This window comes from Eurosta solidaginis, chromosome 2 (genome assembly GCF_040869045.1).
Source record: "Eurosta solidaginis isolate ZX-2024a chromosome 2, ASM4086904v1, whole genome shotgun sequence".
NCBI lineage: Eukaryota > Metazoa > Arthropoda > Insecta > Diptera > Tephritidae > Eurosta > Eurosta solidaginis.
Window position 1 is genome coordinate 269,414,693 of NC_090320.1, and position 19,815 is coordinate 269,434,507.

A 19,815-nucleotide genomic window follows, 5' to 3' on the forward strand; every position below is an offset into this window, starting at 1 on the left:
ATTAAAATTGTGTTTTTTTTATCAGGTTTGCAAATTCAAAACTGCTATTAAAATATTGAAGGACGCATGGCTAGCGTTTTTATCTTGGTTTAAAAAATATCAAATCTAATTGCATGCATTTTACAATAAAAGTTTTCTTATCAAATTTAATTTGTTTTTCGTATGCTAATTGCTGTATTTTAGTTATTATATTTTTCTGTATTTAGTTTTTATAATAAAATTTGCTAAGTTTTCAACTGAATTATTGCAAATAACTTTCATTATTGCCATTAAACTGATTATTTCTGAAAACATTGTACTGATAAAAGAAAAAACACGTACTCTGCACATGAAAGGTCACGAATAAACGAAATTCATGAGTAGAAATAATTCTCTTCCAATACGCATTAGTCATTTCTCTAGTCTTTGGTTCAAATATATAATATTACTATGTTTGTTTTAACCTTCTGCCTTTGCTGGAACTATAATCACCTTTATGTAGATCTATTTGAATAAACTAAGATTAAATTAAGAAGAGGCCAGCTCTGTGGCAGGAGAAAAGCCTTGAAAGCCATTTTTAAATAAAAGTGGGCGAAAGCATGAAACGCTTTGAAGTTCGGCTAGTCCTTTAGAGGTTCTAAGTACAATATTGAAGCAGGATTTCTTTCGGCATCCCGTTATCGAACCATGCCATTGAACACTTTTAGTGCTTCTTATGCTCTTAAGAGCATGCTTGGAATGTATGGGCCTGAGTCAGTCATATATTTGTCTAGGAGTAGAGCTATGTTCACACATAAACAATAGGTCTTACTAGTTTTTAAATAAGGAAGCAAATTGGTTAGGTGCATGCGCCGGCGTATGCCGTTGCGCCGCCGACGGGATACGGGATTTTTTTGCTCCACTAACGGCAGGCATTTCATCCACGGAGCAATCCTTGCATAGAAAAAAGTTTCTATTTCTATTGCAGAGAGGCGTCAAACCTTACCGTCTGCCTAAAGAACCGTATAGCTGATTTCGCCGAAAAGAAATTATATTTAAAGTGTTCACACTATGCACTAATGCGCAGTGCTAGTCGTCTCTGCGATTTCTTCAAAACATTCGATGTTCTTTGCTGTTCAGTGAATGGTGTTCACGCCCATTCGATGCTTATAAACTCATCAAGGCTGGGCAGCTAGCTACACAAAGTTTTTGCTGTTGATCGCGCCCAACGGCGGTTTTATCTCATACGTCTGTTTACGTCTGTTTACCAGAGCTAATTCCGAGCACCACTTCCTGCCCGCGTCTCTCCTCTCCCTTTCCAACAAAAGCATTCACAAGAGACATTTATTTACTTTATGCAAGCTCAATGCATTTCATACCTTGGTTTGAGTGTAGCAAGAAAACTTTTGGCCTTTTCAACTTCAAAATATTCACAAAATTGTCGCAACTTGTTGACCCCGAAAGCATAATAAGAACTATAGTATTGTTATTATTTTTATGTATTCAAATTAATTAAGTATTTTCTCTTTAGATATTTTGTTTAAATAATTTGGAGTAATCGATGAAGCTAAATCTATGAGTTGACATAGAAAGTAACATGCATTTATTTGTAAAGTACTTAGTACCGCTGGGTTTTTAAAATAATTTGAAAAGTAACAAGTAAGAAAGTCTAAGTTCGGGTGAAACCGAACATAAGATACCCAGCTGTGAACTTGAAACGATGTTGTTGTTTGCTTTGTGTGGTTAGTATTGTTATAAGGCTGCGCAATAATACATTTATGGTTTTCTTCTGAACTCATTTTCGTTCAAAAGAAGCAAAAATGATACAGAGGCTACCACTAATGAATTTGAGCGGGCAAAAACGCTGTTTTCCCTCAGATATGGGAATTTCCCTACAAACACTGTTTGTTTTAAAATAATGATATAACAGATCAATAAATATAAAAACACAAGTTCTATTGTAAACAAAGTAGGAATGGCTATCAGGCAATTTCGCACATATTCAGAGTTATGAAAAAATGTTTGTGTCAAATTTCATTCGGATTGGAGGATTTTTGATTGACTTATGACATTAAAATTATTTTGGAAAGACTAACAAAACAAGTAAGGAAGGGGAATGTAGGAAAATGAACCTAGGGTAACCCTGGAATGTGTTTTTATGACATGGGTATCAAATGGAAGGTATTAAAGAGTGTTTTAAAAGGCGGTGGGCCAAAGTTCTATAGGTGGGCGCCATTTCGGGATATCGCCGTAAAGGTGGACCAGGGGTGACTCTAGAATGTGTTTGTACGATATGGGTATCAAATTAAAGGTATTAATGAGGGAATGGCTCTTAGTTGTACGTGTAAAAGCGTTTTCGAGATATCGACCAAAATGTGGACCATGGTGACCCAGAACATCATCTGTCGGCTACCGCTGATTTATTTATATATGTAATACCACGAACAGTATTCCTGCCATGATTCCAAGGGCTTTTGATCTCGCCCTGCAGAACTTTTTCCTTTTCTTCTACTTATTACGGTAGGTGTCACACCCATTTTACAAAGAGTTTTTTCTAAAGTTATATTTTGCGTCAATAACCCAATCCAATTACCATGTCTCATCCCTTTTTTCGTATTTGGTATAGAATTATGGCATTTTTTTAATTTTTCGTAATTTTCGATATCGAAAAAATGGGCATGGTCATAGTCCGATTTCGGCCATTTTTTATACCAAGATAAAGTGAGTCTAGATAAGTGCGTGAACTAAGTTTAGTGAAGATATATCGATTTTTGCTCAAGTTATCGTATTAACGACCGAGCGGAAGGACATACTGTCGACTGTGTATAAAACTGGGCGTGGCTTCAACCGATTTCGCCCATTTAAACAGAAATAGTTACCGTCATATAACCTATGACCCTACGAAATTTCAAAAAGATTGGTTAATTTTTGTTCGACTTATGGCATTAAATGTATTCTAGACAAATTAAATGAAAAAGGGCGGAGCCACGCCCATTTTAAAAATTTCTTTTATTTTTGTATTTTGTTGCACCATATCATTACTGGAGTTGAATGTTGACATAATTTACTTATATACTGTAAAGATTTTCAAATTTTTGTTAAAATTTGACTTTTAAATTTTGTTTAAAGTGGGCGTGTTCTTCATGCGATTTTGCTAATTTTTATTCCGAGTATATACATTAATAGTAGTAATGTTGCTGCCAAATTTCATCATGATATCTTCAACAACTGCCAAATTACAGCTTGCAAAACTTTTTAAATTACATTCTTTTAAAAGTGAGCGGTGCCACGTCCATTGTCCAAAATTTTACTAATTTTCTATTCTGCGCCTTAAAGTCAACACACCTACCAAGTTTCATCGCTTTATCTGTCTTTTGTAATGAATTATCGCATTTTTTCGGTTTTTCGAAATTTTCAATATCGAAAAAGTGGGCGTGGTTATAGTCCGATATCGTTCATTTTAAATAGCGATCTGAGATGGGTGCCGAGGAACCTACATACCAAATTTCATGAAGATACCTCAGAACTTACTCAAGTTATCGTATTAACGGTCGGACGGATGGACGGACATGGCGCAATCAAATTTTTTTTCGATACTGATGATTTTGTTATATGGCAGTCTATATCTATCTCGTTTCCTTTATACCTGTGCAACCAACCCTTATCCAATCAAATTTAATATACTCTGTGTGCAAAGCACGCTGAGAATAAAAAGGAGCGGGTCACGCCCATTTTAAAAATTCGTTTTTGTTCTTAACTCAACCTTACCACTACTAAAGTAGAAAATCAGTCAAATATAGTTAAATACCGCAGAGTTACTGCAAGCTTTGTTAAGGTTAGACCTTTAGGAAAAGTGGTCGTGGTCTTCACCCGATTTTGATTATCTTCACTCAGTCTATATAACTTGCCAAGGATAGTGTCTCTGCCAAATTGCAATGTAATATCTTTAACGGCTTGTAATTTACGGCTTGTTAAACTTCCAAACTTTCCTCTTCTAAAATGCCAATATTCCAAAATTTTTTGGAATTAATGTTTCGAGGTTTAGCGGTATTCGTTTTTGAATTATATCATTTTTCCATTTTTCTATATTGTCGATATAGAAACAGTGGGCGTGGTTATCGTCCGATTTCGCTCGTTTTCAATACCAATCTATTTTGGGTCCAGGTAAGCCCGTTTACCGAATTCGGTGATGATATCTCAATATATGCTCAAATTATTGTGTTAACGGACGGACAGACAGATCAATAATTTTTTTCGATACTGCTGATTTTGATATATGGATGTTTATATCTATCCCGATTCCTTTATACCTGTACAACCAACCGTTATCCAATCAAAATTATAACACCCTGTGTACAAAGACAGCTGGGTATAAAAAGTTAGGGTCCGTTTTTCCGGTTCCCTCTAGGGCATATTACTCTGCTTTTGCCCAACAAAAAAGTATCTGCCCAAAAATTAAGCTCACCTTAATGTAAATATGTAAAGATATTCGGTTCCTCATATGGTGCTAATTTGTTGTTTTCCTTTTAACCTTTTCTCAATGGATCTTCATTTGAGCTTTAATTAGCGCTGATATTTATTTATCAGCGGTGTTTATTTCCACACAATTGGTTGAAGATACAAACACTTACATATACATATGTATGTATGTATACATTTATTTGCATACAATGTGAAATTTGAAGTACTTGCATATACCTATCCGTAAACTCGATAAGCTTTTTCACAAAACACTTCAAATCTTTTTGAAAAAAAAAAAAAGAAAAGTTATAATATAATAGGAATGATGCGGAACTGCAGCTATGATCCCGAATTTGTTTCGATGCTATCCCGAAATGATACCTGATATAATACCAACAATTTCTGCAAAGGTTTGAAGTTTATATTTTTATGATCCGGAATTGGTTTCAACGTGGTCTCAATAGAATATACGGCCTTTAATTCTATCCCAGCTTGAGTTACGCCACTTCCAAGCTCCTGTGGCTTCTAAAGAGCTGATATCCAAGCACATCTTAACAACTTCTGATGCAAACTTGAGCCGAAAATTTAAAAAATAGCTGTTAAATCCTCTTCTAAATACATATTTAAAATAAATATTTAAAAGAATTTTTACTTCTAGATAGATAATTGGGTAATTCATAAGTGTGTCCTTTTCATGTAAAATTAAAAAATTGGGTTTTTCCATGGCTTTCAATATAACATTTTATTAGGACATCGCACCTACGGCGAATAGGAGACTTCGTAAATTGCCTAAATATTTTTGTAAATATCTGTATATATAAATCGGGTCTTGAGCTATATACCAAAACGTGGACCTAGGTAACCCTAGGATACGTTTATAAAATATGGGAATCAGTTAAAAGCTGCTTATGAGTACTTTAATACGGGGTATTTTTCGTACCCCTGGGTGATTAGGGTTTCGAGATATAGGCCGAAATTTGGATACCCCTAGTATCCCATAGAATGTGTTTATACAATATGGATATCAAATGAAAGCTCTTGATGAGAGTTTTAAAGACAGATTTCGAAATTTTTTTTTTTTAAATATTCCTTGAAGGACGAGGCCGGTTCTTACGGCGAAATTTTAAATCTTTACTGAAAAAGTCTAAAAACAAAACTTTTCTATACTCCCATATAAAAGATTCGTTACAATACTTAAAAGTCAATTTGAGATTTAATTTGCAGTTTCTTTCCGGGAAGTGGCCTCGGGCCGATCTATTCGAACAAATTCTATTCATGATATTATTTTGCATTTAGGTAGCCTTTTGCCTAGATTAGTATTTACGATACTTTTTTTATGGAGAATAAGACGGACTAGAGAGAAGAGAAAAGAAGGAAGTAGAAAGAGATAAGGTTATACGAAAATAGAAAGATATTGATAGATGGAGCGCAAACAAAGTGAGGGAAAAGATGGGGGGGGGGGGGGGGCAGTAAGAGGTTAAAGCTTCTTAACAGTTGTGCATGTAGACCAAAGTTAGAGCAGAATAACGTGTGCTAATAAGTTATAATTTCCATGTTAGATTGTATCATTGTGGACAAAATAGGTATGAGATATCTCATCTGTCAACTGACTGACAACCTACATTGGCTACTTTTTCGCGTTTTGGCAGCATTTCCACAGGATGTTCAATATGGCGGCGCATACGGCCGGCTATCTTCAGCGGCTAATAGAAAGAGATACGGTCACTTTAAAAATCAAATGATCGGTTTTATTTGTAAATATGACGTTTATGCCGAAGATATCACACTTAACTTATCCCCAATGGATTTTATCACAACACAGCCCAGAAACAGTTTCTAACGCTAAAGAAATATTGCGATTTTACATTAGAATTCTAATGTAGTTCTTCAGTGCATCTTTAATCGAAAACTAAGTTAGAGAACTAGGTTAGAATTAGATAACAGAACGATTTGAGAAACACTAGAAATGCAATGGTGTCACAGTTATCGATTATTTCAATTGAAAATTCACATTAGAAATTGACGTTAGAGTTCGATTAGAAGATTTGCCAATGGCTCTAAAGCATGGTTTTGAACGCATCAACAGCTTCACCTTCAGTAGAAAAACTGTCACCATTTTCTTTTTAAATGTTGCAATAAAAAGAGCAGCTTAACGGCAATTTACTCAATAATTCCATATTTTCTAACGTAATATATTCTCTCTAGGTGGCGAGTTATTCACTTTCTCGTCTTCATTTCGCGAGCTTCCCCGGAAACTTCTTACGCGAAAAAGATCCAAACGGCTTAAAACGTGAATTTCAAACCTTATTTTAGTATTGCCAGAATTTAGCTATCCATTAGTTTTGATAGCCCCTGAAATATAAGGGAACGTACCCAAACTACGTGACCCATTTTCTACAACTTTTTATCCCCCCCCCCCTCGGTCACCGTCGGTAGTATATTTTAAGACCTCCCCCCTCCCCCTTTAGTTTTCACGTAGTAGTTTATCAGTATGATTTTCAATTATTTTTTGCTAACTTAAAAATTTCATTTGATTTATATTTGTTTTTATTAATTCGGCACCCGAAGCGTTACGCGAAGCGTACGTGCATACATATAATTTAAAAAGAAAAAATGATATTAAGAAGAAAAAATGTATTTAAAAACATATTCGGACAACCACTTAATTTATAGTCTTTTTCTTTTTTATTTTTTTCATCTAATTCAACTTTAACGAATACGCTTCCTTGATGCTGGGATACATCGTAGGTTATGGGAGCAGTAGGATTTTTTCCTCGTCGACAGCCTCTATGTCTATCCACTCCGCGCTTTGCTCCACGATACATAAGCTCTCTTTTGGTCTCCTGGCGAGGACCTGCAGAGGTCGCTCGCGAGACACTTCGTCCACTACATTGCCATGCACGTTTTCTGATGATTTTCTGAAATTTTTGACGCGAAATAAACCCCACAAAAAATGGAAGATTTTCTAGAGATTATTGACTACGTGACAAAGTCTCAATCCTTCCCCTCCCCGCGGTGACCAGATGTAATACCTAAAGAAACCCTCACCCCTCCCCCCTAAAGGGGTCACGTAATTTGAGTATGTTCCCTAAGTAGTACTCTTCATATACATATAATTTGCGTATACGTAAATACTCGTATGTGTGTATAGTCTAACTAGTCTATAAATAATACTAACCCAGTTGCATACACCAAAGCCACGATCTGTATAAGTTCAAGCGCTGTTACATATAAACGCCGCGACATCTTGTTATCTTTTGATTTATACTTTTCTTTCACTATTTTTTTAGTTTTTAGTTTTCTTTGCTTATTTTGTTTGATTTTGTTATTTTCTTACTTCAATCAAAGCCAGTTCGAATGAATAACCGCAAAAATAGTCGGTTAAAATATAGATTTTACATATACAAACATACATACATGGAAACATACATATAAACTTATACAGAGATTTGAAGATATTAGGGATGTTCTTCTTTCCATTAATATATATTTTTTAAGTGAAAAAATAGTGCGGCTACCCCTAAAGAGGACGGTCACCGATTTATCTCTTTTGTCTATATTGGGGCATAATTGATCCCCTCTAGTCCCTTTTGGGTACAGTTGGGATGAGTCAGGTTGAAATCTATGTAGCTCATTTAAAGAAACATAAAAAAGCGCAAGGAATTCAGTTAAAAAAAAGATTATACGCGATTGATTCGAACTATTTAAAAAAAATGCGGAGCCCGAACCTAAATGACTTGATCCATATGTTTCATTATTGTCGACCCATATCTTTTGTAATGAGTTGGCTACTACATAATTTTTTTACATAGATGTAGGTATCTAACAATTTTTTGCAAATTTTAGTATTGCGTTTAAAATGTAAATAACCTCGTACCATACGAAAACTAACATTTTTTGATGATAACAGAGAGTAGTCTTCATTCGTTTCCATATGGGTACAAAGGGGATTGGTCCTATCGTTCCCGTGCGGATATAAATGGGTACAATTAGTCTCTTCATAGGACATGCCTAAACAAAAGAGAACAGTTCAGGGCATAAAAAGAGATTTAAACTGGCATTAGTCGCATACTCCTTTGCGACTCAACCCGGTTTCAGCCTAGCCTAATCGCATTTTTTCAGGGCAGTACCGCGATGTTGATTCTTCTCAGCTCTCTCGTGAGTTTGTGTGTTCTTTTCACAAAATATTTTAATAATTTAATAAGAAAAAGGGTTTCATTACCTACAAATAGAGCCAGTGTGTATAGCGCTCACGACTTAGTTCAAATGTTAAAATTTAAGAGTGAAACACAAGAGGAACATTTTTTACAAAAAAAAAAAACATTAGAGATAGTACAGATAGTACTGCGAATAATTTTGATTCAGGCAATTTCAATTGTTGGCGTGATATACAGATCCTTTCAATAATTAAATAAAAAAAAAATAAATTAAAAACAAGTAAGGAAGTTAAGTTCGGGTGAAATCGAACATTACATACCCAGCTGTACACTTGAAATGCTATTGTTGTTTGTTTTGTGTGCTTAATGGTGTTACAAGGCTGCGGAATAATACATATGTGACCCGGTCTATGAAAAGGTGGCTTATGACTCAAAAAAGAAATTGCGAGAAACAGCTGTTAAAGATAAACAATGCATTTCTTCAGTTTCTTAGTAGTGGTATTTTTTTTTTTTTTTTTTGAGACATAAGCCACCTTTTCATAGACCGGGTCAGATATACATATGTTTCTATTCTGAACTAATTTTAGCAAAAAGGAAACAACCCTTTTTAAAGCCATTTAAAGCATACCCAAAAAAATAATTTTCGAGCCTGCGAAATTTCTTTTTAAACGGTTTTTTAGCTTGACTTGACAGGCTGGTTGGTTGGATCGCTGGCTGGCACGAATTTTGTAATTGAAATTTAAGTAACTTCCCGATAAGCTACAAGTTTGAAACTTGGAATATAGTTCAGAACCCGATAACAACGCAATAATAAGAAAAAAATCGCCGCTGGTGGCGCAAGGATCGAGATATTCACAAAAATCGCATTTGTGGTCCGATTTGGCTCATATTTGGAACACATAATACATACAAGAATAGAAAGCGACCTATGAAAAAAATCGCCGCTAGGTGGCGCAAGGATCGAGATATTCACAAAAATTTTATTTCTTGCCCGATTTGGCTCATATTTGGAACACATAATAAATACTTGAACAGAAAGCGACCTGTAAGGTCCGATTTGGCTCATATTTGGAACAAATATTACATACAGTCCGGTAGAAGTGACATCAAAATATTTTGGAGTTCGAGGAGGGACAAGCATACGTGGCGCAGAGTCGAGTAAAGTCTTTGGAAGGATTATGTATTGAGAACTTATACTGTAACAAATTGTTAGGAAAGAGTCCTTGTAATAATGAGTCACTAAATGAACTAAATAGAATAAGAAATAATAGGCAATTAAATACGCACTAAAAACTTGAAAATAAAATAATTAAAAAAAAATTTTTAGTTAAACGGTTTTATTGAAAACAATACTTACATGAAGTAATAATAATACTGAAAGTTAGAAAATAATTAGGTAGGTTCTAGGTACTAGTCATCACACTCCTCATCAATCTAGGGCGTTGATCAGACAATTAAATAAAAGCGTTGGACGCGTCAAATTTCTATTGATAGTCATATATAAGACAAACTGAACCTTAATCAGGTTATGCTACTCCTCACCTTATGCAACTTGTTACCATAGGTTTAACGATTTTTGATTTATGATTAATAATATTTGTAAAATTGATTTTATCACAAGTGGGCGGTGCCACGCCCATATTAAAAATTTTTCCAAATTTTTATCAAGAGTCTCAATATCAGTCTACACGTCAAATTTTAACACTCTAGGTGTATTATTTACTAAATAATCAGGTTTTTGTGTTTTCCAAAATGTTATATATATAAAAAGTGGGCGTGGATATCATCCGATTTCAATACCAATTTCAGTACCAAATTTGGTGAAGATATCTCAATATTTACTAAAGTTATCGTGTTAACGGACTGACCGACGGACGGACGGACGGACATGGCTAAATAAATTTTTTTTTCCGAAACTGATGATTTTGATATATGGAAGTCTATATCTATTTCGATTCCTTTATACCTGTACAACCAACCGTTATCCAGTCAAAGTTATAATACCCTGTGTACAAGTACGCGGGTATAATAAGATAACTAGCAAATTATAAAACTTAAGAGATATTGAGAACGATAAATTGTGCTAGCTTACAAAGTCTGGGTAATTTGCAATGGATCACTGGCTCTGCCAATCCAGGCCTACAGAAATTCACGATTAGTCAATTACTTTCAGGCCCACAAGTTTATTTTGCTTTTCTAATAATGGTTTGAATTTAATCTTTGTTCATCTATTACATTCATAAAATTTAATGAGTTTAAAATGCATTGCACAGTAATTTGTGTATTAAATTATTAGGGCGCTATAAGTTGTCTAAGAGAAAAATTTGAAATTAAAAGAAACTATATGAATGGTTGAAGCATATGTATTTACGGAGGGTTTTTTATTTATCTCAATTGGTATATTGCTTTGTTTAATTAAATTATTTGCTGCAAAAACAACGCAAAGGGAACCATATATATAATATTTTCGGACAAATAAGCCTTTTTTCTATAGCATATTTTTATACTGTGACGAATATTAGCACCACTAAGGGATACTATCATCTTTAAGCCGATACTAAGCAGTCACTTGTATCTACATAAACAAATTAATCATTATGTCTACACAAATGTACATACAGCAGCGAACACGCACACATGCTTATTTCAGAAATACTCACAAAAGTATGCAATCTTCAGCGAAATAGTAAATTCTAGAAATAGAATCGCCTAGAAATATGCCAACGAGGAAACCGAAGAGTATAAAAGCAGCACCCATGAGGCACGACCAATCAGTTTGATTTAAGCACGCTATTAGTTGTGAAGTATTGTGAAGTACTCTAATAAATATCATTTTGCATTATTGAATATTGGAATTATTTATTCAACAGTTTAGCGATACGAACGTTAGTAGAAAGTTGCAAATAAGCGGAATTGCATTAAATTCGTTACAATACATTTTTATATGTTTCATTAGTATGACATGGTATATGTATTCAGTTTGGTCCGAATCTCGATAATTATAAATCCTTAAAGGAAGAGAAATAAACCCACCATAAGATTACTGAGAAGTAAATGAGGGATAGGGATGGCGAGCTATGAGATATTTTTATGAGATATCTTGTTGAAATTCGGTAAGCAAGTATATTTGGGTGTCCGAGTAATCATTTGTCGGAATCGACTGGATCGGACGACTATAGCATATTTCTCCCATACAACCGATTTTTCGTATGAGGACTCAAATGAAATTGAAATTTCAAAGGATGCTTAAACGTCGATAGTTTAAGCCACAAAGACCCTAACCAACAAATTTAAAATTTTAAAGAAGCAAAAAAACATATTCTTTCACATTCACTACCTACAGAAATTGCTATTCAAAAGTGGCGTAACTCCCACTGATTCTACACTTTAAAATTTTTACTGACGGTATATTTTGATACATCATACCAAAGTTTGACTAGGACTTTCGTGACTTTAGCTAACGATATGACGCGTAGATTGTTGTCTGAAAAAATAGTCAAGATCGGTAATATATGTAATATATATCCCGTAAAGCTGATTGTTCACATAAGAGGTTTTACGTTATTTGTACCTCATTTTAACAGTCAGATTCTTAAAATTTTTTGACATGCTTACATATGGGTGTTTCCACGTTGCGGGCGTTTCATCCTGGCCAACTTTTCTGGATGTAAAAAATTTAGTTGCAATTGCGTCAGAATATCCTCTTGTGTTACAAATGACATTCACAGACACTTATTGAAAACTAATTACAAATATTTTGAAAACATTTCAAGCTTTAACCCATACATTTTAATGCGGGCTCTTTTATTATTTTGACGGAACATGTTATGGGCTAAATAAATGTACAGATAAACTTAAAACTTCACTAACTATATTTCAATATAATGGACATAACTTGTCGAAAAAAAATAAATTCAAGGAACTTAGTATGTTGGATTTAACTTTATTATCTTCTATATAATAACCCAAATAATTGGAAGAATATATTGTGTAGTAGAGAGCAGCATTTGCGGATTTCGATTGACATCTATAAAAATCATCATAGGCAAAAGTTTTTTTTTTGCTCTTGGTCGACACTTCTGCGGAAACACCCATATGTACATATATGTATAAAATACTGCCTGAAAAAATCTTGAAGATTGGTCATAAATATATTGTATACTCGATACAACTGATTGTTCAGATAAGAGGTTTTTCGTTATTGCTTTCTAATTTTAAAAGCTGGAAGCTTGAAATTTCACATTTTCTGAAAACATCGTCAAGATAAGACATATGTATAATATCCCATACTGATTATTCACATTTTATGAATTATTAAAATGTCATCAGATTATTGTGCAGCTTCGATCATGAAAGACATGAGATCCTTTCTTGATATTTTTACTTAATTAATTTTTATTTAAATTCTTATTTCTCTGTACGCTGAGGATAAATTTATTTAGAATATATTGACATTTCAAATTAATAAGGATAACAGTTACAAAATCGGCCAAAATTTCCGATTTTCACATGGAATATTCGCAATCACTTTCGTATGTCCTCTATAACTTTTGAGGCTGAATTGTAAAAACCATGAAAAAATGCTATTAGCCTAGCAAAGGAGTATGCGACTAATGCCAGTTTCGATCTCCTTGTATGCGTTTGACTGTTCCCTTTTGTTTGAGCATGTCCTATGAAGAGACTAATTGTACCCATTTATACCTGAACAGGAACCATAGGACCAATCCTCTTTGTACCCATATGGAAACGAATGAAGACGAATCTCTTTTCTTATCAAAAAGTGTTAGCTTTCTAATGGTACGAGGTTATTTACATTTTTAATGCAATATTAAAACTTGCAAAAAAAATTCTTAGATAAATCTATGAAAAACAAGATAGCTAAGTTCGGGTGTAACCGAACATTACATACTCAGTTGAGAGGTATGGAGACTAAGTAAGGGAAAATCACCATGTAGGAAAATGAACATAGGGTAACCCTGGAATGTGTTTGTATGACATGTGTATCAAATGGAAGGTATTAAAGGGTATTTTAAGAGGGCCATAGTTCTATATGTTGACGCCATTTAGGGATATCGCCATAAAGGTGGACCATGGGTGACTATAGAATTTGTTTGTACGATATGGGTAACAAATGAAAGGTGTTAATGAGTATTTTAAAAGGGAGTGGGCCTTAGTTCTATAGATGGACGCCTTTTCGAGATATCGCCACAAAGGTGGACCAGGGGTGACTCTAGAATTTGTTTGTACGATATGGGTATCAAATGAAAGGTGTTAATGAGTATTTTAAGAGGGCGTGGGCCTTAGTTCTATATGTGGACGCCTTTTCGAGATATCGCCATAAAGGTGGACCAGGGGTGACTCTAGAATTTTTTTGTACGATATGGGTATAAAATAAAAGGTGTTAATGAGTTTTTTAAAGGGAGTGGGCCTTAGTTCTATAGATCGACGCCTTTTCGAGATATCGCCATAAAGGTGGACCAGGGGTGACTCTAGAATGCGTTTCTACAATATCGGTATCAAACGAAAGGTGTTAATGAGTATTTTAAAAGGGAACGGGCCTTAGTTCTATGGGTGGACGCCTTTTGATATCGCCATAAAGGTGGACCAGGGGTGACTCTAGATTTGTTTGTACGATAGGGGTATCAAATGAAAGGTGTTAATGAGTATTTTAAAAGGGAGTGGGCCTTAGTTTTATAGGTGGACGCCTTTTCGAGATATCGCCATAAAAGTGGACCAGGAGTGACTCTAGAATTTGTTTGTACGATATGGGTATCAAACGAAAGGTGATAATGAGTATTTTAAAAGGGAGTGGGCCCTATTTCTATAGATGGACGCCTTTTCGAGATATCGCCATAAAGGTGGACCGGGGGTGACTCTAGAATGCGTTTGTACAATATGGGTATAAAATTAAAGGTGATAATGAGTATTTTAAAAGGGAGTGGCCCTTAGTTGTATTTTTGCAGAACTTTTTCATTTTCTTCTACTTAATATGGTAGGTGTCACGCCCATTTTACATGGTTTTTTTCTAAAGTTATATTTTGCGTCAATAAACCAATCCAATTACCATGTTTCATCCCTTTTTTCGTATGTGGTATAGAATTATGGCATTTTTTTTAATTTTTCGTAATTTTCGATATCGAAAAAGTGGGCGTGGTCATAGTCGGATTTCGGCAATTTTTCATACTAATACTAAGTGAATTCAGATAATTGCGTGAACTGAGTTTAGTAAAGATATATCGATTTTTGCTCAAGTTATCGTGTTAACGGCCGAGCGGAAGGACAGACGGTCGACTGTGTACAAAAACTGGGCGCGGCTTCAACCGATTTCACCCTTTTTCACAGAAAACAGTTACCGTCCTAGAAGCTAAGCCCCTACCAAATTTCACAAGGATTGTTAGATTTTTGTTCGATTTATGGCATTAAAAGTATCCTGAACAAATTAAATGAAAAAGGGCGGAGCCTCGCCCATATTGAAATTTTCTTTTTTTTTTTGTAGTTTGTTGCACCATATCATTACTGGAGTTGAATGTTGACATAATTTACTTATATACTGTAAAGATATTGAATTTTTTTTAAATTTGACTTAAAAAAAATTTTTTTTTTAAAGTGGGAGTGATCGTTCTCCGATTTTGCTAATTTTTATTAAGCATACATATAGTAATAGAAGTAACGATCCTGCCAAATTTCATCATGATATCTTCAACGACTGCCAAATTACAGCTTGCAAAACTTCTAAATTGCCTTCTTTTAAAAGTGGGCGGTGCCGCGCCCATTGTCCAAAATTGTACCAATTTTCTATTTTGCGTCAGAAGTTCAACTCACCCACCAAGTTTCATCATTTTATCCGTCTTTGGTAATGAATTATCGCACTATTTCAATTTTTCGAAATTTTCGATATCGAAAAAGTGGGCGTGGTTATAGGCCGATATCGTTCATTTTAAATAGCGATCTGAGATGAGTGCCCAGGAATCTACATACCCAATTTCATCAAGATACCTCAAAATTTACTCAATTTATCGTGTTAACGGACGGACGGACGGACATAGCTCAATCAAATTTTTTTCGATACTAATGATTTTGATATATGGAAGTCTATATCTATCTCGATTCCTTTATACCTGTACAACCAATCGTTATCCAATCAAAGTTAATATACTCTGTGAGTTTTGCTCAACTGAGTATAAAAATTATTAAGTGGCCAACTCATTACAAGAGATATGGGTCGACGATAATGGAACATGTGGTTTAAGTAATTTAGGTTCGGTATAAGGCTCCACATTTTTCTTAAATAATTCGAATCAAACGTCACGGTGGGTTTTAAAAAATTTTAATTTTTCTGCCGACCACCCGGGAAATTTTTCTGTGGGCTTATTCTAGGAGATGCCTAATGTCAACAAGAGCCAACAGCGAAATCGCATATTCGGCGATTTTCATGATAATCATGTTTCTTTGAAAAAAATAATGTAAACATTTATTTTATGTAACGTTACATACAATGCAAACAGTTATTTTAAGCAAAATTTACAAAATAATGCATATTTTTGTTTGAAACCACAAAAGTTCGTTAATCAGCTTCTTCAATTTATTTGAATCACAAATGGCAACTATTGTATTCGCAAACTGCTCTCAATAATCGACTAGAGTATTATGGATGAGATATTTTAACACTATACTTAACCCAATTAATTATTCCAATTTGTAGAAAAAGAAAGATATGTTGCTAATACGTATTACAAAGTAGACATTGACGGTGGTGGAAATTTTTTAAAAAATATGCATTTCTTTGATGGACGATAAGGAGTTGGAGGAGGCAAGTGAAAAAAAGATCCCGACAGTCTTATTGAAATGGTGTAGATGCGCATTTTTTAAGTTCTAGTGTCATTATCTATCATTGGTACAGTTGAATCGACTCAAGAAAATTATGAAAATGTTACATTATTATGGACGTTATTAAAGCTTGATAAATTTAAGTGTAAAATCGCAACAGACTTGAAATTAGCGAATATTTTGATAGGCATTATGAGTCAAGCCAGTGAATATCCTTGCACTTTGTGTACAGTATCTTTTGACGATTTAAATTGGAGCGGTACGCTTAGAACACTTGGCGATTGCTTAAAAAACTTTGGAGCTTGGGAAGAAAACGGAGGTAAAAAAGAAGACGCTCAGTTTTTTAAAAATTGTGTAAACAAACCCCTCTTTGATTTTGATGAAGACATTAAAATAATATAGTTGATTCCACCTCCGGAACTTCATCTCTTACTTGGCTTGGTTATAAATAAACTTAATGAAAACATGTTGAATGAATTTGAAATAGAAAACAATGAATTGGTTAAAGAATGTCATGTAGGTCGTGAAGTTTACCTGCAAAAAATTTCTTAAAATATAGATATTTTGAGAAGAATTTCAGATAAACATGGCGTTAAATGTATGGAATATGTTCAGTGTTTTCAAGATTTTGGTCTGGTAGTTAACTCTTGCTTTTCGCATAATCTAGACCCGCAATTCAAAGTGCATATTAATAAATTTAAAACAAGTTATGAGGACTTGGAAATTAGTGTTACACCTAAAGTGTAATTAAACACGTGCCTTACTTTTGTTCGAAACACGGAAAAGGACTCGCTTTTTGTAGCGAGCAAGCTTTTGAATCTGTGCATGCAGATTTTAAAACGACGTGGGTTAAGTACAGTGTTAAAATATCTCATCCAGAATACTCTAGTCGTTTATTAAGAGCAGTTTGCGAATACAAAAGTAGCCATTTGTAATTCAAATAATTTGGAGAAGCTGATTAACGAACTTGTGGGGTGTCAAACAAAAATATGCATTTATTTAATAATTCGGAAAAATTTAAACAACGTGACATCAGGACGGACAAGGCGACAGCTTTTTCGATTATACCTTTTTTAAATCTCTTCAAAGCCTTTTCTACCGGGAGTGGGATTCGAACCCGCACTCCTACGATCGTTGAAGTGTTATAAACGCTGCTGGTATAATCGAAACAGCTGTCGCCTTGTCCTTCCTGATGTCACGTTGCTTAAAATTTTCCCAAATTAATAAATAAATTATAAATAAAAAAATTGCTTCAAATAAATGTTTTCATACATTTAAAGCAATAAGGGTAATCCCCGCTTAAAGAAAAAAACTCAAAAGTATGCATTATTTTGTAAATTTTGTTTAAAGTAACTGTATGTAACGTTCCATAAAATAAATTTTTGCTTTATTTTTTGCAAAAGAAACATGATTATTATTACGTTAAAATATATTTCCCTATCAACGACGCGTATGACAGCTTTAATTGCATAATTTAAAAAATTAAAAAGTTCAATGGACGAAAAAATTAAATAATTAAAAAAATTTTTTTAAGTTAAACGATTTTATTGAAAACAATACTTACATGAAGTAATAATAATACTAAAAGCTAGAAAATAATTAGGTAGATCCTAGGTATTAGTCATCACACTCCTCATCAATCTATTAAGGTTCAGTTGGTCGAATATATAACTATCAATAGAAATTTTACGCGTCCAACGCTTTTATTTAATTTTCTGATCAACTCCCTAGATTGATGAGTGTGATGACTGGTACCTAAGACCTACCTAATTATTTTCTAGCTTTCAATATTATTACTACTTCATGTAAGTATTGTTTTCAATAAAACCGTTTAACTTAAAAAAATTTTTTTAATTATTTTATTTTCAAGTTTTTAGTGCGTATTTAATTGCCTATTATTTCTCATTCTATTTAGTTCATTTAGTGACTCATTATTACAAGGACTCTTTCCTGACAATTTGTTACAATCTAAGTCCTCAATACATAATCCCTCCAAAGACTTTACTTGACTCTGCGCCACGTATGCTTGTCCCTCCTCGAAATCCAGAATATTTGATGTCACTTTTACCGGACTGTATGTAATATTTGTTCCAAATATAAGCCAAATCGGACATCATAGGTCGCTTTCTGTTCATGTATTTATTATGTGTTCCAAATATGAGCCAAATCGGACCACAAATACGATTTTTGTGAATATCTCGATCCTTGCGCAACCTAATGGCGATTTTTTTAAATAGGTCGCTTTCTATTCTTGTATGTAATATGTGTTCCAAATATGAGCCAAATCGGACCACAAATACGATTTTTGTGAATATCTCGATCCTTGCGCCACCCAGCGGCACCTCCTAGAATACGCCCACAGAAAAATTTCACGGGTGGTAGGCAGAAAAATTAAAATTTTTTAAAACCCACCGTGACCTATAATCTATTTTATTAATTTCACTTCGTTGCAGCTTTTTTTATGTATTTTAAATTGGGCTCTGTAGATTTCAACCTAACTAACTCCAACGGGTCCCAAAAGCGACTAGAGGGGATCAAGTACGCCCAAATGTAGACAAGAGAGATTAATCGGAGACCACTCCCTTTAGGGATTAGTCGTACTATGTTTTTGGAGGGATTTTAGGACTACCCCAATGTTGACTTCTAAGGCTGTGTATAAGTATGTGTTTAAATGCATATCCGCCTTAAATGCTCGACTTATTGAGTTACTAATCAATTAAGAAAAACAGAATCAAATGCACAAATGTCACTTTCAAAATAAATACACAAAAACAATGTACTCATAAGTAGTAAATATATATGCATGTATGTTTGTATGTACATACATACGGTCCAGCGCTATCACTATCCGGCTTCCTGCATATATATACACCAAAAATAAAATCAAATAAATTTTTATAAAATAATTTTTAAGAATTGCACACAAACTGATGTTGCCGGTACACGTACATAAGTGCTAATTTACTAAATAAATAATAATTTCACATATTCAACTATAAATATATGTATTTACTTCAAACTACCACTTTTTAGTTTGATTGTAAAATCACAACACGTTTTAAATTCAAGATCGAATGATCGAATAGTATAAATTAAAAAAACTTCAAACCGTTCGCGACAACAGTTCGATGTCGAATGGTCAGCGCGAAAGCATAAATATATATTTTTGTTCACTGCATTTAAGATCTGTTTTGCTTTGTTTACGTTTCTTCTTATTTATGTTTTATACATGTTTTTAATTAGTTTGTTTTTTGCGGTCTACAAGCGCTTTTTTGAATTGTTTATACTCAGTTGAGCAGAGCTCACAGAGTATATTAAGTTTGATTGGATAACGGTTGGTTGTACATATATAAAGGAATCGAGATAGATATAGACTTCCATATATCAAAATAATCAGGATCGAAAAAAAATT

At 34.0% G+C, this 19,815-nt stretch overlaps 1 protein-coding gene across 8 annotated transcripts in view; it reads right to left on the minus strand.

Moving 5' to 3' along the window:
* The window catches only part of Tep2 (Thioester-containing protein 2), a 137,083-nt gene extending 117,576 nt beyond the window's left edge, over positions 1 to 19,507 (minus strand). For 4 of the 8 annotated variants that reach the window (XM_067767947.1, XM_067767944.1, XM_067767946.1 and 1 more), the window contains exons 1-2: positions 19,233 to 19,507; positions 7,598 to 7,755 (exon numbers count right to left, since the gene is read on the minus strand). In XM_067767947.1, the coding sequence (XP_067624048.1) occupies positions 7,598 to 7,665 (68 nt within the window). In that variant the 5' untranslated portion in view covers positions 7,666 to 7,755; positions 19,233 to 19,507. The remainder of the gene's footprint in view (positions 1 to 7,597; positions 7,756 to 19,232) is intronic. The other 4 variants (XM_067767948.1, XM_067767951.1, XM_067767949.1 and 1 more) reach the window with 2 other exon arrangements.
* Positions 19,508 to 19,815: the final 308 nt, after the last annotated feature.